This window comes from Cotesia glomerata, linkage group LG1 (assembly GCF_020080835.1).
Source record: "Cotesia glomerata isolate CgM1 linkage group LG1, MPM_Cglom_v2.3, whole genome shotgun sequence".
Taxonomy (NCBI): Eukaryota; Metazoa; Arthropoda; class Insecta; order Hymenoptera; family Braconidae; genus Cotesia; species Cotesia glomerata.
The window spans coordinates 25,507,531-25,531,393 of record NC_058158.1 but is presented as its reverse complement, the minus strand read 5'-3'; the positions used below and the strand labels follow the sequence as shown (position 1 = coordinate 25,531,393).

General features: G+C 28.3%; 2 protein-coding genes across 27 annotated transcripts in view; both read right to left on the bottom strand.

The window, feature by feature from the left end:
* Positions 1-23,858, bottom strand: part of LOC123271836 (calcium/calmodulin-dependent protein kinase type II alpha chain) — a gene marked incomplete at its 5' end in the record, with an annotated part of 80,968 nt that extends 57,110 nt beyond the window's left edge. For all 26 annotated transcript variants that reach the window (XM_044738323.1, XM_044738332.1, XM_044738350.1 and 23 more), the window contains 2 exon segments: positions 7,024-7,118; positions 23,602-23,858. In XM_044738323.1, the coding sequence (XP_044594258.1) occupies positions 7,024-7,118; positions 23,602-23,666 (160 nt within the window).
* The window catches only part of LOC123273973 (DNA repair protein RAD51 homolog A-like), a 1,405-nt gene continuing 1,239 nt past the window's right edge, over positions 23,698-23,863 (bottom strand). The window contains exon 3 of the mRNA XM_044741502.1: positions 23,698-23,737. Coding sequence (XP_044597437.1) covers positions 23,698-23,737 — 40 coding nt within the window. The remainder of the gene's footprint in view (positions 23,738-23,863) is intronic.

Sequence of the window (23,863 nt, the reverse complement as noted above, 5' to 3'; positions counted from 1 at the left end):
TCATGATTTTCTTACAGTAAATGAAATAAAGAAGAAAAAAATTTGATACATGAGTAATTTTTTTTTTTAGCTTTATGAAAATGTTAGCGCATCAGAACCAATTTTACATATAAAAATAATTTTTAAGACAGTAATAAATTAATTTGTATCAGTTTAATACTTGAATAATCAAAATTTTATACATTTAGAAGTTTACGTCTGAATAACTTAAGAACGGCTGTCTTTATGATAAAAGTGTAAGAGACCTTTTTTGTAGAGCGTTGAATTCTCTACAAGAATATGCTATGGACTTATTTATATGAGGTACGTATGCCGAGCTAGAAAAATAAACAAAAAAAAGAATTTTTTTTCTTATGTTATTTAAATGGGAAATGAAAAATTAGAGACAGACACCTCTAAATATCAATATTAAGAGCTCCGCATTGAACAGGCTTCTGTTCTCACCTTCATGCAAGTTTTCAGCCTGTTTTTTCGTTGAAAAAAAAAAGTCGCCTAAAATTGAAACACCCTAATGTTTACTCAATTATTTAAAAATAAAAACAAGACAACCAGGCAAATGGATTTTTTAAGAAATTTCAATGTCGTGATTTATTCACTAACTTCATTTTCCAGTTATTCATTGTTCCGAAAATTATATCCTAAAAAATGCCATCTTGTTATTTACATAAATTGCAAAAATTTAATAATTTATTCCATGAAATATAATTTTTTTCTACTTAAAAATTTCATACATTCTTTTTGTTAAAGACTTTTAATTAAATGAAGTTAATTTTTTTGAGATAAATTTGAACAAAGTTTTTTTTTATTATTTTTTTAATTTCCTGCCGAAAATTTGTAAATTTAAAAGAATTCAAAAGTTATTATTAAAATATTCAATTTTATTTGGATACTGCAGACAAAGTGTTAATTTTTGGATAAAAAATCAAACGATCGATACATGTGCATAAAAATGACTTTTGTTTTAACAATTAACATGTAGATAAAAGTAAAGTAATATACTAATGTAATTGAATTTTTACAACTATGATAAGTAGAACCGTGCATCTGAATACACAGTTCGTTCATTTACATGAATCAAATTATTTTAGCTGAGTTTATAATATTAAATAAATTGAAACTAAAGTATATGGATCACCGAGGTTTCGGCCCGACCCCCTTCGATTTCGCTGAAAATTTTTTATCATTTTCTACCCTACCAAAGACATTTTTCTGAATTTTTTCAGATTTTTTTACCCAACCCAAAAAAAGTTACGAATTTTTGAAAAAAACCGCTCTTTTTTTTAAATTGCAATAACTTTGACACAAATTGACCTTTCGGCACTTTTTTTTTTTTTAATTTTTGTTTTTAAATGTAGTTTTCAGAAAAAAATACAAAAAATTTTCGGAAGTCACGATATATGAAATATTTCAGTTTTTTAAATAAAACCGTCATTTTTTCGAAGTCTGTAACTTTCGATTCTCAATTTTTTTGTCTCAAAAAAAACTTCAACTAAGACAGTATTTAACCCCGCTATTCCCATTCTGTGCCGACTTTCCATTCTATTTTTTTTTTTCGATTGAAAATAAAAAAATATCTAAATATGGCTTATTTTTTTTGACTTTGCGCTGAAGTTTTTTTGGATTGTTTTTAAAAGCTCAGAAGTTAAATAAAATTGGATAAAAACAGCCGTAAAGTGTATTAGGGGCAAGGATTAAATTTTTTATTAAAGTATTGTTTTTACATCGTTAAAAATCTAAAGATTTTAATTATTTTCCTCGGTTTAGCGATTGTTTTCTTGAATTCTTAACCGTAAAATGTTGTGTCGATTCATCCGATGAAGAAAAAGATTTAACTTTTACCACAGAATTTAGTAATTGTGTAATTTGATGAATTTTTTGTGTCGCAGGTATTGGTTTAGCACTATTGAAGCGTTCCTTTAATTTCTCTTTCAGTAATTTATACTCTTCAGTGTTCAAAAACCTAAAATTAATATTTGGTAAGTTTTTTAAAGCCCACTCAAATAATTGTAATTGTGTTAAGATTTGTAGATGAGGTGGCAATTGTAGAGTAGTACGTGCGGCCATTCGTTTCAAAGTACCACCTATTCCATCACATGGTCCTTTGCCGTGTGCCGTAGTGAAAAAATTCCACTCTACTGTTATTCCGAATTCTTCATTATAATGAGATAAATTAACAAAATGTTTATAGTTTGTATATTGTTGTGGCGCGCCATCTGAGAAGAAGAAAATTTTAGGAACTCCAGATGACAAAGATTTGATGAAATCGATAATAATACCAGAGTAGAGATGAACAGCAATTGCATCATGATTCAAGCAATCAGAAATGATTGCCATACTCCGATGAGTAAGTTCATTATTTTTTTTTATAATAAATAACTACAGTATAAACCGTCGCTTGGTCGTTATTCCAGTGAAATCCTGGCGCAGCATCTTGAACAACGAACGAATAGTTTTCTGCAAAGTCGACTATGACTATGAATTCGTCTTCTTGTAAGCATTCTTTCAGTTGTCTCAAGTATGCTGCTTGCTCTTTGGCAATAAAATTGTGTGGTAAAAGAGCCTTCAATTTTTCACCAAAATCATCCATGAGGGTTACTCGTGGAGTAGAGACCCATTGCTTATGATTAACTTCATCAATTTCATTATTTTCCATCAGAGTTAAGAGATGTTGTTTCACATTTTCGACGCCTGGACAAGAAGAACAATTGTTAAAATAACATTCAGCTGATGGTTCTTGACATACGATAGCACTCAAACAATTTATAGTTGTATTCGTCCAATTTGATTCAACTTCTAAGCTTTTAAAAACAATCCAAAAAAACTTCAGCGCAAAGTCAAAAAAAATAAGCCACATTTAGATATTTTTTTTTTATTTTCAATCGAAAAAAAAAAAATTAGAATGGAAAGTCGGCACAGAATGGGAATAGCGGGGTTAAATACTGTCTTAGTTGAAGTTTTTTTTGAGACAAAAAAATTGAGAATCGAAAGTTACAGACTTCGAAAAAATGACGGTTTCATTGAAAAAACTGAAATATTTCATATATCGTGACTTCCAAAAAATTTTTTGTATTTTTTTCTGAAAATTACATTTAAAAAAAAAATTAAAAAAAAAAAAGTGCCGAAAGGTCAGTTTGTGTCAAAGTTATAGCAATTTGAAAAAAAAGAGCGGTTTTTTTCAAAAATTCGTAACTTTTTTTGGGTTGGGTAAAAAAATCTGAAAAAATTCAGAAAAATGTCTTTGGTAGGGTAGAAAATGATAAAAAATTTTCAGCGAAATCGAAGGGGGTCGGGCCGAAACCTCGGTGATTTGGCATGGAATGCCCCATATACTCTTTAATAAAATTACCCTTCAAAATTTTCCATAATTTTTTTTTGTTTTTTTAAAAATTCATTCATATTGGAGTTCGGTAACTTTAATATTTTGTAATACGAAGATAAATATAAATAGGTAATAAACGTGTTGAATTTGATTTAATAATAGCCTAGAAACTCTGGAGTGATTCGCTTCGGTCAAAGTCACATGTCAATATTTTTAGGAATTTTAAAACTGTTGGTTTTAAAAGAACCTTGATTTCAAAAATACATATCAACTTTTTCATTACTCAATATAAAGCAAAGTATAAGCAATGTAACGACTTAAATAATGAGAAAATCTTTTTTTACTGACTTCAAATGTATTAAATTTTCCATGGCGAAATCCTAAAAATATAGACGAGCCACGACCTTTGAGAATAAAGTTAACAATAATTCTTTAATAAGAATTAAAGAATTCATTTGATATAAAATTCTCTATATATTTTCGCTATTATAATTTGTTGAAAACCAAATTTTTAAATTAATTACAATAAAGAAGTTCTACAAAAGTTGTCTTGGTGTATTTACTATTTGGATAATTATCTTGGGCTACCCATGTAGGAACTGCCAGAGTTGAATGATGGGGTCTCCAAGACAGGGTAATCAACCTTGGCCAACCCAACGATTACCTGAGCCTGGGCCAAGACTGGACAACCAAGTCTTGGTTATTTTCTTAACCAATATATTTTTTCTTAAACAAAAATTGGTTTAGTAATTGATCGCTACAATAAAAATACATGAGAGCGTGAAGTTAGTCAATAGTCGAAACTCGCAAAAAAATGGGACCTGATTCTATTCCTTATAGGCTACAATTAAAGGCGCGCGCGCGCGTAGCGCGCTATTCGAATTTCTAGTTAAACCAAAAACCGAAGTCAAATCAGCTCCTTGGGAGAGAAACGGAGATTTTTATTTTCGAATATTTAACGCTTCAAAGTTAACTTTCTTGTAAGGAGATGATTCAGCGATCATACACCTCCTATGGGAGGTCCTCAACACTACTCTTAATCAGAAAATTATGTATGGTCATATCAGACCATACCAGTCGATATAGGCATGTCAAGGCCAGATATGTACATATATGGAAATATCAGAACATCAGAAATTATGTATGGATATGTCAGAGATTTGAAAAAAATATCATAGAAAAGTATGATAAATTTACTATATAAAACCGAGACCATAAAATAACAGGATAAAAATTTTATGATAAAATTATAAAACTAAAAACAAAATTATTGAAAAAAAAAAGCAGACTTGACAATGTTCAAGTTATGAGGTTGAAGTTGGATTATCTTAATTGAATACATACAAGTAAAAGTGTAAAAGGTAATGTGGGTGTAGTTGATATATAACGCCTCAGATGGAAATTCATTCCTACACGAGAAACCGATACAATACGTTGAAAAGTAGGAGGTGAGGGAAGCGTGTCAGCGTCGGCCACACGGTGCAGTCGCCGGTGATCGGGTCGAGCGGGCACTGGGGCAAGGTCGTGACGTCCCGAGAACTCAAGAGCCGCTGTATGCACCCCTTTCCATCTCGTTTGCTGTCTCGTTTTGCCTCTCTTTTACAAACTACCGGTGTGCCCGGTCGTACATTTCATTTCCTCATCTAATTTCCGTTCATATCAAATTCGATAAACGGAAAGTAGTCGATTTTAAAACTATAACCTTTTACTATTCTTCAATCCAGAGAGAGTTTAAACAAATAAAACGACTGTGTAAAAATTTTTCAGTTGAATTCTAGTATTGCAGATACTTAATAACTACCTTGTGTTTTCTAAGCGCGCATCCATTTTTGAGTAAAATCTCCACTACGAGATTATACATCGAATGTACACTGAGAAAACAGTTTGTTTGGCTCAAATGCGCAGATTTATTTGAAATAAATTAAAAATATGTATTTAATGTTAACAAATTTCTTCCATTCAAATATATATTACTTTGAATCAAATACTACTTCGTTTTGGTTTATTTAACTGAATCGACTCATTTATTTCATTCAAATAAAGATTTTTTAACTATTAACAAATCTCACTTTAAGTAAATTACGCCTGGTGCCGCTGCGGTCGCCACTGTTATTTCTCGACGTGATTTTTAAAAAGTAAATAATGAAAATTAACTCATTTTACAAATGGGTTTGTTTAATTTTTATAGAAATAAATAAAATAAAAAAATATATATATATGCTTAGACAAATATATGTATTGGAATAGTTAACTATAATAGACATTAATAATTATGATGCTGAAGTTAGCAGACATCTGTCAATTTTTTAAATTTTTATTACAGATCAACGATAAAAAACATATTTAAAAAAAAAATTTGCACTTGCAATTTTTTTTTAATTTTTAGACGTGGAATTTTTTAATTAAAATTTTATTATTATAAAAGTCTAAAAATTTTTAGAATTTTTTTTATTGGAAAAATTGTTACAAAAGAAATTTTTTATTAAAAAACTTCATTCGTAAAAAACTTGAAAAATTATAAATGCAATTTTTAAAAAATATTTTCTAGTTCAAATTTAATAAATAAATAAAAAAATTAAAAATTAAAAACGTCGACTAATTTTAGTATTATTGTTAATTACAGTATAATTAATAATTCCAAAAGAAGTGCCCATTTAACCCCAAACGTTCGATATGTCTACTTTTACTACTTTCCTAATCTAAAACTAAAAATCATTGCTTTGAGTAAATTCAAACATACCATTTATTTATAGTTAACAAATCTGATTTGGTTGAAATATATCATTGTTAGCACCTAAGAAATATTTTTTAACTATAAACAAATCTGGATTTCATTCAAATATACTGTAACTTTGTCTCAAATAAATCAATTTATTTGTATCAAATAAATATTTCTTGTGATATTTAAATAAGAGATTTATTTATAGTTAACGAGTCTCATTTCATTTAAATGAACTGTTTTCTCAGTGTGAAGAAAAGTATTCTTTAAGAAACCAATAATCAATAAAACGGAATACTCTTAACGTTAAAAGACTATTGTTTTTTACGCATAGGTCATAATTCGATTAATCTAATATCATAATAAGGTATTTATCGAATAAACCATTTTTGCCTCGTTGATTGATCTTATTATAACGCAAGTTTGGCTTCACACTTTTATATTAACTATACATTTTAAATCGCATGGATCATCTCACTTTAAAGAAAAGCTTTTCTACTACATTCGACAGGTGTAAAAAGAAAAGCAATGTATAGTATAAAAATTCGATAATACGAAGATATAAAATGTTATAATAATTTAATTTCCAAATTGACTGTTGAACAAACCGTAATACGCCACAAAGTTATGAGAGAGTTAATAGTACAGCTTACAACAGAATTTTTGGCACTGCGTCAGAAACGTCTCCTGTTGTTTTTAGACACCAGACATTGGAGAAGCTCGAAAACACAATATGAGTTTTCAATATTTATCAGCATTTTTCAATCAACGACCTTATTTCATTTTTATTGTCAAAAATACCTAATATTCTGATCATGAACCATTTACAAAATATTTCGGTTGATTTTTTTTTTATTATGATTTATAATCAAAAGAATCAGAGCAAGAATTATTGAGTAGAAATGCAGAAGTCATAACATTTACCGTGGTGCCGGATTTAATCCGGTAATGATAATAAATCATAACTGAGAATTTAGTAACTTACCTCTTTGCGATAGCTTTTTTGTATTAATCACTTTTGCAGCAAACTCAAGTCCTGTGCTTTTTTGTACACATCTCCGTACCACCGAAAATGCACCCCTTAAAAATAAAAATAAATTAAAATTATTGGAGTATATGTAAATATTTATAGTTCTGTCATAATAAATTTGAAAAACTGCAGTGTAAGGAGTTTGTGAAATTGTAAAATAGTTAATTTCGATACAAAGCAAATAAAAATATTGTGTTGATGATCATTGATGTCCTGAAAATTTTTTAAATTGTATTAAGCAAAATTTCTATGAATTGTAAGTCAGTCCAAAAATGTCAACTCTCATTCCAAAAAAGTATTCAAATAAACTAAATAGTTGATGGAAATAGATATTTATGTAACTTTTACAAAATGGCGATTTGCAGATACTTGAGATGTTGCGACATAAATCTAAGGTTTATGGCGCGTGTTTACGAAAACATGAGTGTAAACTTTGACGTAAGAACCGAAGGCAAGTGCATTAAATTACACAAGTTTAAACTTTTATAAAGTTAAGTCTCAAACCTTAGATAAATGTTAAACCGCGACTATTCAAATTACCATTCTGTCAATGAAAGTCATACTATAATTTTTGTTTTAAAATTTCGGCGAATGAAGAAAAAAAATTGTTGTAATTATTCATGAACAAGCTTTAGAGATTAGATAGATATCGAAAAAGTTGAAAAAATTCTATTCAATTCCTGTCTCCGGTTTAAAATTTTTAAAAGCTTTGGATTATCGAAAATTCAAAAGCTTCTTATGATTAACATTTTATTTAAGCAAGACGTACGACTAAATAAAAATAATAAATTTTCAAAATATTTCCCTAATACTTTCCTGTATGGTCGATTGTCCTTTTAAATTTTAGTGTAGTCTCAACAGAACGAAAAAGTTTGCAATTTGTGAAAGGGTGCTACCACGAAAGGTCATTCATTGTATGATAGAATTCAATAGAAAAGTATATTTATAAGAAAGTTTGATGATAAATTTATAAATTCAATTTAATATGTGGTACACAGTACTTCCAAATATTGAAGAACAAATTTTCATCCTAATCACGAATGTATGTAGATTCAATTTTTTATATTTTTGAAGTTTAGAAATATCACAAATGTTTATATAGTTCTGAACTTGTTCATTTTTGTAAATCGGCAAATATGTACATTTTGAAGACGATTTTTCCCTTAAAAACTTAAATCCTCTTGACAGAAAAATGTGTCATATCTGACATTTGTTGAAAAAGAGAAAACTGTCATGACTTTTGAAAAGGATTTTCGAAATATTTAACCAATTGGAACTGTCAATACGCATCAATAAATAAAATAAAATGAAAATAAGCTGAAAGAAATACAAAATAATGTCACTAGGGAAATCTAGCGGACAAGTTAACGAGGAAGCTTAATAACTAGGCCATATTAAGATGACATATAGAGATAGAGAAAAAAAGAAGAATAGAAATAAAGAGTTGCCTTCAAAGGGCATCAACCACTACACACTACTTCATAACATTTAAATCTATCCAATGGACAAATTAAATTTATTAAGTATAAACAACCTTTAGATACTTGTTCATTCAACACATCACTCTATTTTTATTTCACCATTATATTACGATCAATAATTATATGATGCAGGGATAACGTTTTTTTATATTCTAATTATTATACAACCTCAAGTCTAACATATTCTAAATGGTTAAACATCAATTCAGAGCATAATATTGATCAAAGCACGTATTCTCCCTAAGCAAAAACGTCCTTCGACATCTCGACCTATTTTTCAGATTCTACATCGTTGATGTGATAAAAATACGTAAGAACCTCAGGTCTCCCTTTTTTTACTTTATTCTTCCCCACGTGTTTGTATTGTTCCCTTATAGGTCACCATTTATATAAATATACATTTGTACCTGTTTATATTATTGATGTTATTCAAAATCCTAAAATATCAAACATCAAAGTGACTGCATAAATTTTCTTTAAAAATTTGGAAAAATGGCTCGTTTGAAATATCATTCAACTTTGAAAGTATTAAGTATAATAATTTTTATCAAACACGACTATTTTTTGTAATATGCGCTTAAAAATTAATTTATAAAAGATAATTTTTTAAATTATTCATACAAGAAGCCAGAATCAAATCGCTTAGTGTTTGACAATGTAGAACTTTTTTTTATACACACTAGAAAATTAGCTACAAAGAATCCGAGTAACTGCAAAAACGTAATTTCATACTCTATGAAGCATGTCATGTTTCTACCACTTAATGCATCAAAACTGATCAAACTATGACGTAGATCAATTGCATTTATTTTTTGATCATGAACAAATTAAGCTGCATAAAAAATCTTTTATGCTAAAAATATTGATTTCAACGGAAGTATTATTTAATCAAAAAGCCAAGCTTTAGGTGTAGAATTGAATAAAAACCTTAATTTCGATATTTCATAGAAGTAAATTCATTCTAGTCACGGAAACCTGACCTTTTTTTAAGCTTGCTTCTACTGTTCATTTTATTCATTCTCCAAGCAATAAATATAACCCGAGAAACGGCCATTTTTTTAGTGACGCAAATTCAAGTCCTAATTCTCTTTTTTTTTTTTTTAATGGAAATTATTTTTTATTTCGGACAATGCTACTACTACTACCACTATTTTTATTTTATACTTTATTATCAGAGATAATTTACCATAATTTTTAAAAACAATAATTATAATAATTAGTAATCGGCTCTTTATAAATTATATAAGAATTACCAAAAAATTTTAAGAAAAGAATTTTTAACAGAAAAATCTTAGTTGAAAAATATTACGTAAGATGTGAGTGATTCATTTTTGAGAGGAATTCTTCAGTACACTTTTTCAATGTCATAATTATTTAAAGAGAGTATATTATTCAAAGTTTATTTTCATTTAAAAGATTTATTTTTTCAGCTATAGTGCATTCTAGTGCATTAAGTAAACGTGAATCTTTACTACTCGAGTATTATAAGAATATCTTTACAATATTCTTCTCGGTTGTATAATAAAATTAAAACAAGTTGATGCCCATGTATATTTATGTATATATTCATATAGTACCTATAAATACTTTAAGAACGATATGAATCGTCAAACTTAACCCTCCGTTGGTCAGGCTTTTTTTAGTGTCTCTATTGCACTTGAGCGACTTCCTATAAATCGAATAGTTTTCTATGAGGGAACCTCTCATAGTACCACTAACAGAAGGTTAAGTGCATATAATTATAGAAGACAATTTAAAACCAATAAAAAAATAATAAATTTAACATCTAAAAAAATAAATTAATTAAAATTGACTCAATGTACATATAATATTTAATCATTATTGTTGACATTCCATTCTCTGCTATTTTAAAAAAAAATAATCAAATAAAAGTGAAGTGAATTTTTCAGCGGATAAAAAGTTATAAATACATTAGGCCTAAAAAGAGGGAATAAAAATGGTCTTTGCTTTCTTGAGTAAAACAATGAAAATTAATTTCCCGACAGAATTCCTCCCCATTACCGAGTTCCCGCAAGTAAGCTCGGAAAGTGGTTTCTTATACGGTATGCATTATATTAGACACCACTCTTGAGAATTCTAGTATACATTAAGAAAAGTCAAGGACTGAAAAGACCACCGTACTATCTTTTGTAAAAAACAATTAAAATAAAAAAAAATAATCTAAAACTCTAATCTTAAAAAAAAAAAGATAATTAAATATATATGGAGTCAAGACTAGGCTGAGTTGCTAAAAAGTAGGTCATTGAAATAATAATTTTATTTAGAAGAACAAGTAACATTAAGTCACTCTAAATACGTTTATCAGATTGTTAGAGTTGTCACACGCGGTCTGAAGAAAGAGAAAGAGAAAGCAAGGAAAGGATGAGGAAGCCGCGAGAGAATACGAGCGAATGACAGTCAGTGCATAAATTTCTCAAGGCAGAGCAAATTAAACGTAGTTATGCAACGAGGCCGAAACGATAAACTTTTCTGTGCTAGTAAAGTTCTGAGAGAGTGTATGCAAAACGAGACAGGGGTCAGCTATAGCGTCGCCTTTGTTCAACTCATCTACTCCCTATTCGTTAAATATTTCTTCTCCTCTCTTCTACTTGCCTCCTTTACTGCTCTTTCTTTTTGACCTCGGTTGCTACCTTTCAACGGAGTGCGTTTTTCGGTCGTTCTTGTGCCGCGAGGATCGATGAGCCGTGCGCACGTCTAGTCGCTTTTATCCAGGCACTGGATATTACGCGCAACCTGGGTACTAGTAAGTGGGAGCAACTGAGAAAACATATAAAGGATACAGACACTGGCACACTTATACATGTACCAAAATTTATATAGGTGTAAAAGGATAACAATTTTAAAGCTCCACATTTTCTTACATCATTCGGTCAATCGATAAGGCTTTTCTTCTGCCGGCTTTCCACGTGCGAATTATCAACGTGTAGTGGGAATGACCTTTGCGCTCTTTGGCTTTATGCCGATTAAATAATAGAAACTATCAGTCAACACATCTTTCATTTATTTTAGTATTTTAGCTCAGAAAACATAAAAAATGTGGAGATTTTTAGTATTCTTGAAACAAGTCGGTAATATCTTGAATCAATGTTACCGTCTATCTTAATTTAAGAATAAAATTCTTGAGTGAAGTATGGACTATATATTTTAAAAATAGTAAAGGGCTTTGTTTAATACTAAAATTCTTAAATGAATAAAATTTTCTCTTCATTCAAGAATTTTATGTTCTTGATTTAAAAGTGAATTTCCTTAATAAAGAGAACTGAATATCTTGAAACAACAGTCAAACTTTGAAGAAAATATTTTTGAGTAGATGTATTTTTGAGTTTGAAGAGCTCAAAACTTGGAAATAGATCATTTTTCAAGCATTTTAAATTCGTATGTAGGGGGAAATTGCAGGGATGGCCTGCAAGATCAACCGCTTTCCAGATTTTCTTAGTGCAGTAAAACACAAAAGAGATACGGTAAATTTATCGAGTTGTTGCCGTATAATACCTTAACTTTACCGTCTAGACGGTTAAACTATCGCATCCGTACGGTATTTTACCAAACAATATGGTAAGTATCAGTTTTACAGGAAATCGATTAACTTACCGTCAAGACTTAAAAATTTATCATATTCTATACCAAAAAATTATAAGAAGATAACTTATAATACAACTTTTTTATCGAATCCATTTTATACGACTTTCAATTTACTATGTCAGTAGATTTTATATACCAGTAGAGAATGTGTGTTTCTAAACACGAAGAAGAAATATTGACTAAACCAAGAAAATATTTAGAAAAATAAAAAATTTTGGGACGTAGAAATTCTTTCGTAATTTCGCTTTTCGCATTTCGTGAATATTATCTTGAATCGAGAATATTTATATTGCAGCTTAAGCTTGAATCCCATTGTAAATGTCATTAATCTGAAACTCATATCATAAATTCAATTCAATATTCTGGTATTGAAAAAAATATGATTTTAGAATCACAATTTTTCCCGTGAAAAAAAAAATCGAGTGAAAGAGGTTTAAAAGGGATATACATAACAATCAATAATTTGAATGGGTTTTTTTGGCCTTTCCACACCTTAAGCGAGAAGCATTGACTGTGCTCTATTATTATTGAGTGGCGTGATTGCAATGCACCTGGTTTAATATTGTCTATTGTTTAAAGGTCGCACTAAATTTAATTGTTTCAAAAGAAAGTTTCTCAAAACAAAATATTCAGAATTATATGATAAGTGTATTTTCAAATAGATTTATCTTGTATACGTATATAAGATAGAAAAAAAAATACTATCCCAAGATTGTTTATGGTGCCATTCAAAAGGACATATGCCCGTTTATCGTCGCGATTGAAGTCGTTAAATGTAATGGATTAAGTTAAATCTTTTTAAATGTTATCATCTATCTTTTGGACATTCACAAAAATCTTTTTTTTCATAAGGTATGTCATTTTTTTTTTTTTTAATTTTTAACTCTTGAAAAAATTTTAAAAACCGTTTGTCCCAAAGAATGCGTATATTTTATTTTCATAAAAAGGGATTTTATCATAATAGTAGCGAATTTAATTTTTAATGCAGTGTAATGAAATTTTATTATCCAAAAAAAAGTTACAATTCGTATCTTTTTATGCACTTTAATAAAAAAAAAACTTGAGTGTATATTTAAAATTTTTTTTCTTTTGAAAAATGAAGAATCAAAAATGTATAAAGAACTAAATTAAATTTACAATATCAATTGTGAAGTGAAATTCACTTAAAAGTTGACAAAATGAGTAATTGCGAATCTGAATTAAACTGGCGACCTGTAGAAGAACAGAATCGAGTCAGATTGAATGACAAAGAGCAGTACAAGGCAAGATACCACATCGTTTCCCTCGAGTAGAAGACGAAATAGGGTAGCCATAGAGCAAGTAGGGATGCAAGGTATAATAGCAGAAGAGCTGAAGAGGTGGTGGAGCAATGTGCTTTAACCCCGGTCGATAGTACTTTGCTAACTCGAACACGAAGCCGATGTTGGCATCCCGTGTAACCACCACAATGTATTCGATGATCTAAACTACCAAAAATTATATTGTAAAAAACATAAATTTGTAAAAGGTAAGAACTTGATGCTGGTTTCAAGCTTTGAAAATGGATTAAATTTTCGATAATATTTGAAAAAGTTATTAATTTGTTTACAAAATCTGCTTCAAATTTTGAGATTATCAAAAACATCAGAACATCAATACGTAACTACAAAATAAATGAAAAATTATATAAATTTCACGAAAAAATTACCACAACAAAAATCAAATTATTACTCTTTAAAAATTATCAGCTGATTTAAGAATGCTATAGAAAAATTCATATTAATATAAAAAAAATTTTACTCAAGTATTTTTACAATAAAATTCTATCAAAAAGGGGATAAAAAAATTATTTATTTTTATGTAAAAACCAAATTTAGAAAAAAAAACACCTTAAATGTGGGTTGTAGCGATATACAAAGATCGAAAGAATTGATAGTAACAGTCCCCTTAAATAATGATGTCTAATAATAATGAATAAAAAAGATATAATTTTGTGATGAGGCGTACAATGAAATGGAAAAAGTTTGGTCTAAATGAAATTAGTGTGACGTGGTTAATGGATAGCTCTAATATCATAAAAACCTGAGGGATAATTTGAAATGATCATGAGATCCGACCCTTCGGAGACTGATCTCTATAGTACTCTCGTTGATCATAACCACTAAAGCTACCACTCCCGTGGGGAAAAATATACCGTCGATCCAAAAACTGTAATGGAGCCTCATCGTCCCTAATTTGATCGCGTGTTAAAAGATTATTCAAACGAAAAAAAGAGAAGAAAACCTACTACTGTCATGCATCACGAAAAATATCATATATATTAGTGATTGATCTACAAACATAATTATTACTGTATGTTAATGTTTTTCATAAAATGGATTTCGGAAGACTGACAGATGATATTTTATGAAAATTTTTCTACTACACGGAAAAAAATAAATAGGTGTTGCAACATGATACATTCATGTGGTAGCAACATAAATAAATCATATTTCAGTAACAGGACAATCCTGTGATAACAACATGAAAAAAACATGTGGCAACAACATGATTTTTATATCACCAGCAACAGGAAAATCCTGTGGCAGGCAATAATAATAATATTCATTATCATTCAAATTTTGTTACTACACTATAAAAATTTTCCGGAGTGAATGCAGAGTGATTTGGGAGTAAATGCGAGTGTATGATTCACTCCGAGACCAAGTGTTTCAAAGATTCGAATTGTTTTGAACCTTTTTTTTTAATAATTTAATTTCCGGAGTAAATTTTACTTCTATTTCACTCCAATTGCTCATAGTAACAGAGTAAATTTTTCATATTCTTTATATGTATGATATTTGTAGAATATAAAATATAAAAAATTCATGTGGGTATTCAAATGAAAGGTCTCGGTGAGTGTAATATCGAGATAAGCTTATATCTTTAAAAATAAAATTAGTTGACAAGATACAATTTCATTTGTTAATTGTTGACATTTTAAAAGATATAAGCTCATTCCGATGTTACACTCATCGAGACCTTTTATTTGAGTACCCAATTGAATTTTTTAGATATTTTTAGTCAAATTTACTTCAAATTTACTCCCGAAATTACAAAATTTTGATAATTATTATTATTGCCTGCCACAGGATTTTTCTGTTGCTGCAACACAAAAATCATGTTGGTACCACATGATTATCTTGCAGCTTTAACAAGAAAATCATGTTGCTACCGCAGGAATATATCATGTTGCAACAACTATTTATTTTTTTTTCCGTGTATTGTTTCATAATATATCGTACTTATTAGTCGTACTGCTACATAAATATAAAAAAAGGACTATTAATATTTAATACTTCTTCAACCGTGTTTATTATTTTATTTTATTTAAATAAACAAACCCAACAGCCTAGGGGCCATTAACAGGGTTAATAATACAACAGTTAGTATATAAAAAAAAAAAAATTTTGATTTATAACAAGATGACTTATAGCTAGCATAGTGATTTCATATTTAATAGAATATTAATATTAATTTTAATTATAAATATTCTATATTATAAATATTAATATTAATTATAAATTTAATAGATAGATTGCTAAATGAGTAGACCATTGATGTGTTAGCAATTGCAAACAAAAACAAAAAATAATAGTAATTGATAAAATTAAAAAGTAAAAATAATAATATTAATAATAAGAATAATAATAATAATTATAAAAGTTGTAGCAATTGCACATAATTAACACCATCAAGTTGATAATTTACCAAGTGATGCTGTTATACAGCCACTAAGTTAGTTTGACAGCACCAGGTCTAAATAATTATTTGATAATTAGTAACAAGATTGTTTTGTTCAAATTAAAGAAAATTATAAAAGTCATTTAAGAGCGCAAATCTTGCATCATGTAATATACGAGCCTGGTGCCTGATAAACATACACGGAAAAAAAAAAATTTCGTTCTGGTAACCTAACTGTTACTAACTGAGTTACTACAACTATACATAGTTTACTGTTCGTTGTAGAGTTACAGTAACAAAATGTTTTAGTTCTGATAACTCAATGTTGTTGAGCTCTCAGAGCTCTACGGGATTGTTCTCAGAGTCAAACGGTATAGTTGGGAGCGCTCTACGTTGCGCAGTAGTGGAGTGCGCTGACATATTTCATAACCTTCTAAAATGACAAACAGAATTATTTTGTTATCCATATTATTAAAAATATATGAGGACAATTAAGTTTCCAGTTTATTTATTTAAGGAAATAGGTTTTTTTTTTTTTGTCAAATTGAATTTCGTTAGAACAGTTTTGTATTTATGGTTTTTCAAGGTTCATTTGCAGTGACTGTTAATTAAATTTATTAGTTGAATATATTGTGATAAGTAATAAGTTATCGGAATACATTAAAAAGACCCCATTTAATACAAAATAAAATTCGTTTATTTATCTTTTCTTGTGTATATACGGTCGTGATTTTATGTCCAATATTTATTGATATAATTAAGAAAATAAGATAATTTTGTGACGACCATATTTTTATTTAACAAATAATTTTTATTTGTAATATAAGTTCTATTGTTATTTTATTTCTATTATAATACTATTCTTATTTGTCATATACAATTATTGTTGGCAATATAAATTCATTCTGCCGCATTTATTTATTAAATTATCAATGCTAAATCGTAAAAAAAAAAATTATTAAACAGACTGCCAAAAATTTGTTATAGTCTTAGAACGATCCTGTAGAGTTGTGAGAGGTAAATAACGTTTAGCTCTCAGAGCTCAACGATGTAGAGTTGCAGGAGCCAAACGGTATTGTTACCATAAGAATACGTTAATCTACTGGAACTTTTTACAACTAACTAACTACTATAGAGTTCCTGTAGCAAAATTTTTTTCTCCGTGTATAAGTATTGAAATCACCAGTTTTAATGATCTTACAGCTAATATCACTCAAACTCTCAGATAACAGATCCAAAAAATTACTAAAAAAAAATACAAAAAATAATAATTCAAATAATACACTTAATAGTTCGGTAGTAGAATACTCGAATGGATAGTTAATGATTTTTGTTCAGGCCCAGAACTGAAGTTCGGGCATGCTGAACAATAATCTGTCGAGTCCCTCTGGTCGCTATCCGCAAATCCTTCTCCCCCGCATACATTATTAAATGTATGCATCTATAGACAATGATTATAATTAAAAATCAGAATCATTGTACAACTAGCGGACCAGTGCGAATATTTTGCATAACATTCTAATCAAATAACGAATATTAATTTTATAATGTGAAAATGAAATATATTTGCATTTACTTATTTTCACATTATAATATGAACATTTGTTTATTTATCACGATATTTGGAGGAATCTTATGTTGATTAATTTATTTAATTATGTTTATTTACATATGAACTCAATGGCGTAATCAATTCGTTCTTTGCGGCAACACACCTATAGCCGAAAGCTCTATCCACCCAGTTACATAGTTAAATGTATTCTTAACAGGTGGCGTTACAGTTTTTTATAAAAATTTTTTTTTAATTAATTTTTCACACATTTTTCTATAGTGGCCACCATAGACTTTAATAAAGTATTTGAATTTTTGAGTTTCGTAAAGAATTAGAAGAGATCTAGCCGCACCACGAAAAATTCCTTTAAGAAATTACATATATAATTATTTAAACGTTGAATTTACGATAAGCTCATAATGTATTCAAAACAATAGTTATTTTAAATTGTTTAATAATAAATCTAAAACGCTAGTATTATCTAACATTCTTTATTCCAATACCAATCTTTAAAGAAAGAAAGTATAAGTATTACCAAGACGCATTGATTTTTCCAATTTATTATTTAAGAATAATTATAACCCGTCATTAATAGCAATAAAATAAAATTGTCAAAAAAATGTTATATGTTAAATATTTTTAAACATTTTCGTTGTAAAAATAGATAAAAATTAATCGTTCGGAAAGAAAACGTTTAAGAAAACTAAAAACTGAGTCAACTCACCAGAAAAAGAAAAAAAACTATAATTTTCTCTCTACCACAACTATAATTATTACTATCACAACGTAAAAGCTATTATGTATGTTAATATGTGAATCCTAAGGTAAATACAAGTATTTCTTATGTTCGGTTAGATAATGACTATTACTACACGCTAACAAAGGAGAGGTTACAAGCTCAGCATATAGATTTGCTAATGCCGCAAGGAATATTCCGACTCGACATAGAATAAATGTAACATAGGAAAAGTTTTATGATAACAAGGATTGTTTTTATTCTAACTTAATGATACAGCTGATTTCTATTCGAAACAATTCTCTAGAAAATAATAATACAGTTATAAATATCATTGTGACTTTTGAACATGCTTCTAATACGTAGTATTTTATACACAGAAAAAAAAATAACTTGATGCCAGAGAAAAATTCTTGAACCAAGAAAATTATTATTTAAAATCAAGAAAAATTTCTCAGATCAATATTTTTTTTGCTTAAATCAAGACGATTAAGCTCTTCAAAAATAATTTTTTTGGTTCAAGCATTTTTTTTTGCATCAAGTTGATTTTATTTTCTGTAAGTATACGTAACAGAATCCTTTAACGTCATTTTTACCAATTTTAAGCAGTCTGATTGATTTAAAAATTCACACAAATATCAAGGAACCATGACAATATAATGATTTTAAACTTTATTCTTATGTCTTGATCAGGATAAAAAATGAGTGATTTTACAAGTTAAACATATACCATCGGTAGGATGACTGAATATTCTTCTTTTAAACAACTAAAATATTACACTTTGACGCTTTTAGTTTTTAATTTTCCGAAAGTTTGAGAATAAATTATAGTTTAAAAAACTAAAAAACATATAAATTAAATTAAAAAATAAATAATTTTTTATATGCCTAAAATAACAATTGAGTAATCAACAAGAAAAAACAGTTAATTTATTTTATTCTTCATTTTTTTCGTTTTTAAAAAAGCGTGGAGGTATTTTTTAAGATATTTTCATGGAACTTTACTTTTACAAAGTCTATCAGTAAAATATTTACAACAATTAATATCTAATATCCCCTGTTTTCTTCACGATAAAATGAATTTTTTCTTTAATCACTCTATTCTTTTAAGCTTATTGAAAATCAATTGAAAATTGTTATCTATTTTTTAGTTAGGTTTGCAATTAAAGCGTTTTGTTGAATTTTTTAAACTATAAGTTATTACGTATAGCTTAAGTTTTATAAATCATCAGCGGAATAACAAAAAAGACTCATTTGAATTTTGGGGATGACCGTAGTTCATGCCATAACGACATTACTCTAGATTAATAATCTTTTTTATTTTTTTATTTCGGATTGCTAGAAGGGTTGGAATCGTGGGCATGGTTGCGGGCCAATTTTTTGAGCCCCCCCCCCCCCCCAACTTCATCAGCTGCTAATTTTTTGAATTTTCAACTTTTTTGATTTTTTTTCTGTATTCTTATAATGTTAATAAATAACTTATAAAAAATGGATAGTAAAAATATTGATTGCCTTTTTTTTACACTTCAAAAAATTACCTGAAATTCATGCTTCTAGACTAGAATACCCCCTTGTTATTCGTATTTTCGGAAACTATTTTCACATTGATAATTATTTGTAGCGTGTATAACAAAATATTTGAATGACATGAATAATTACTCTTTATTAATTGTTTACCTCAACACTTATCATTTTACTCGACATTTTTAATTATAATAACAAAAAAAGAACAATTTAAGAAAAATAATTATCTATTTTCCGCATCGTAAATAATGAAGAGAAAATTTTTAAAAATTTGCTAATTACATGTGATTTTTATAAAAACAAAACTGTCAAATAAATATGATCTTGATTGATATATTTTATCGAGCATATTATCGTTATTGACCTCATAAAATTTCTTAGTTATGGTTCCCATAATTCTTGACCATAATGCAACACAACAAGGCTAAAAGCTATCAAGGGTTACCGAGTAAGCTATATACTACATTTACGAGGAGACCGCTGCAATTAATAGCCATTTTCAAAACTATGCATGCACAATATTCCCTGAAGATTGATCGGATTAATCATGATGTATAATATCCAGGATTATATAAATAAATTGAATAAACATCAACATATTTATTTAAATGTTTCCAATTGTCATGATTTTATCCCAGCAAACAATGATTTAATCCTACAATAAATATTTGAGAACTAAACAAATAAATGAAGTAGGTTTAAAATTCAAAGCACGCTATTTTAACAATATAATAACGTGAAATATTTATATTACTTCTATATAAATTAAAATTAATTTTCACATTAAGCTCTAGATACATCAAATGCAAGTTAGTATTTCAACACATTTTAACAATGAACTACACCGAACTTCAGATAAGAGTAAGGTCATTGTTATGTTATGACCATCTACAATAGAAAAAACTGATTAAACATGAGTTACTGTTATTGTTAATACGTAGCGTAATAATATTATTTCAATAACTACAATAATAGCGCAGTACATAGTTATTGCGTTCCGATAATAGCTAAGCTCGCGACCACGAAGAAAAGTTTATGTGAATACATGAAATTACAATCAAGAAAACAGCTGTTAACTGTAAATTGCGTTGTGAGTTATGCTAATTGAGCACTAATTTCAACTTGATTAGTCATGTCTGGAACATTCTTTCTAAATGGAAGAAATAACTTTTTCCCTTATAGTAAGAAGAAACCGTTTAGTCGAGAAAAAACCATTTTTTTTTTCAATGAAGACTATATTATAATAAAGCAAAACCAAATAAGTATAAGACGTTTGTTAATTCAACAATCACTTGAATTAATTTACTCAACTTTATTATTTAAGGACATAAAATAAAACTAAGTATTGATAGCAATCGATATATGTATTCCAATAAATTATCGACGTAAAAAGCATTTTTTTCAATTTAGTGTCTTCTTATTAAATTAAAACTAATTAATAAAATTTGATCAAAGAACCAGTTTAAGATATATGTATAAAATTTAAAACATTGATCATTAATTTATTACCATGTTTAAACAGAATTTTAAATTTCCCTATTTATTCTTGGGTAAACTAACACTGTATTTGAATACAATTTGTCGCACAAAGCGCATACTTTATTTAAATCCATTAAATAATTTCAACATTGAAACTGATGAATTATTCAACTCAAATACTTTTTACGTATATATTCAAATAAAATAAATCATGCCTATTTGCATGATGCAGACCAATACAATCATCTGATGAAATCATCAATTAAATTCGATTCTTCACTATCAATCTTTAATATAATTGAATCGACCTAAGAAGGTATCAAGCATATTTATCAGTCTCCTCTTTGCAACCAAGTTCTTGTTTGACGTTTGATCACATCAACGTACTATATAAATTGTAAAAGAGATTCAACACGAAAATAAAAAAGTAGTGGATTACTTAATTAATATTTGCATAAAAGTTTGTAATTTAATAGCAAGTATTAAATATAATTTTCAAAATAATAAATTTTCTTCTTTTGATAATAAAAACTGATAAAGAATGTCAGGTCAAATAATTAGTCCTCCAGTTTCTCATCGTTAATACAATGTAGACACTATCGTATTCCTCGAGACTATAAGTAAATGAGTTTACTTTAAACTTGAAGGAGACCTACGACGAACAAGTAAATAATTGTTTACGATCAGTTTCAACAGAAAAAAATACCACGGAAATTTTTTTCACAATTTGTCTTTTGACAAATGGTTTGCATGCCTGTGGAAGAATAATTTTCCATTTTGATTTAAAAATTAATATTTATTTTCTTTGTATATATATATGGCTACGGCATTGACGTACCGAATATTAAATCCGTCTTATGTATAATATAAAATCGATGATATTACTACTTGAGCAAATATTATTTTATTTTTATTAAAGAAAAGAAAATAATTGAAGGAAAAGAAAATCAGCTTATCGAGTGAAAAATTCTTTGATTCAAGATTCCCTAAGAAATCTTATGGAATAATATAACTGGAGAATACGACATTGCGGTATCTACCCTTCTAGAAGAGGTGTGGTCATAGTTTTCAAGTCACCCAACTGAAAGCTCGGTGGAATACTAGATAAAATTGTGCTTGTTTATTGGTATGTGCTCTAAGACTTACACAAATACATTTACAAACAAAGCTCAAGAGTAAGATCAAAAGAAATAATAAAGTCTTAAGAGCAAAGACTAAATTTATATTTCCATAAATTCTTATTGTTTGAATTTAACCATACTTTTTTTTTCTTATTACTTTTATTTTTAGATTTATTCTCTCAGCTATATTTTTGCTCTTATTATTTTTATTATATTCCACTGACACACTATAACCACCTGCCGTCGGTCGTCGCGCGAGCTGCTTATCGGGAACCGGCGTATCGATTCTACGACAGGTTCCAGGAGTGAGACGACGATGTGACTGCGATGAAATGATAGAGTATCTATTTTCCGAGTTACTGAGTATCTACGTGTAATTGTTTTTGCTACAATAAAGATAAAAGTATGAGTACAAGTATCAATATCTGTTATAGTGTAAATTTACTTTGTAAAAAAAAAGTATTGTTTTTAATAATAAAAAACACTTATTTATAAATATAAATAATGACAATAATAGCAGCAGAAGAAGAAAATATACTGTTTAGTTAGTAAAATTTAAAATGCGTGTTCAAACAACATTATAAACATCACAGTTGCTTCATAAATTATAAATAATGGGATACAATCCAATTTATTAAACGTATAAGTATAATTAATGTCAGTCTGGACATCTTTTGATCATCAACATTAGTGCTACATAATAAAAACTTGTATTTTTTTAAGGCTTAAATTTTCTTCTCTTACTCGAATAAATAATAGTATTTTATTATATTGAAGACAGTAGCAGACATCAGATAAATTTCATAATTTTAGACTTTAATTACATGTTATTTAATAAAAATTATTTTTAAAAATGGACATACTATTTTTTAAAATATTTTTTTATTGATATTTATTTGGTATAATTGAAAAAATAAATAATGTTTCAAGTGTCTGGTGTCTTCAGTATGATAATATTTTTTTGAAAGTATTTAAAAATATAAAAGTAGTAGAATTTAAGAACCTGAGTTTTGATATATAAATGAAAATATAATATTGGCTTATAAATATATTTAAAAGTAAGTAAATACGAATATAAGTAAATAAGCAGAGAAGAAAACTCGTTATGGCAATCGCGGGAAAAAAATGTCAAGTATAAACGGAGTACTTAAGAAATGATGAAAGACAGTGGTTTAAAAGAGGGGATCGGTGGTATGTATGTGTAGGATGATGTACACGCGGTTGTATCTAATAAACATAATAATAGTAATAGTAATAATAATAATAATAATAAATCGGTGCATGAATGTATTGTATTGTATAATTACGAATGTGGTGTGTATGACAGATACTTACTTGCCGAGTTCTTCTTTGAGATCGTAGTTATCACTGAACCGCGTGCTGGCCACTGGGGCAGCCATATCGATAAATAATTACTCAGTTTTATTTATTTCACTGGATAAAAGAAAAAGGCAGCAGTACCGTCACTACGCTACGAAAAGGGAAAGAGTAATTTAGCCCGGTCAAATCCGATCGATAATCCGTGCGTGGTGATGGCTCTCGAACGGTGTTTCTGCTCTCACGAACACGGTTGACTCTTCAGGTATCGTAGTCTGGT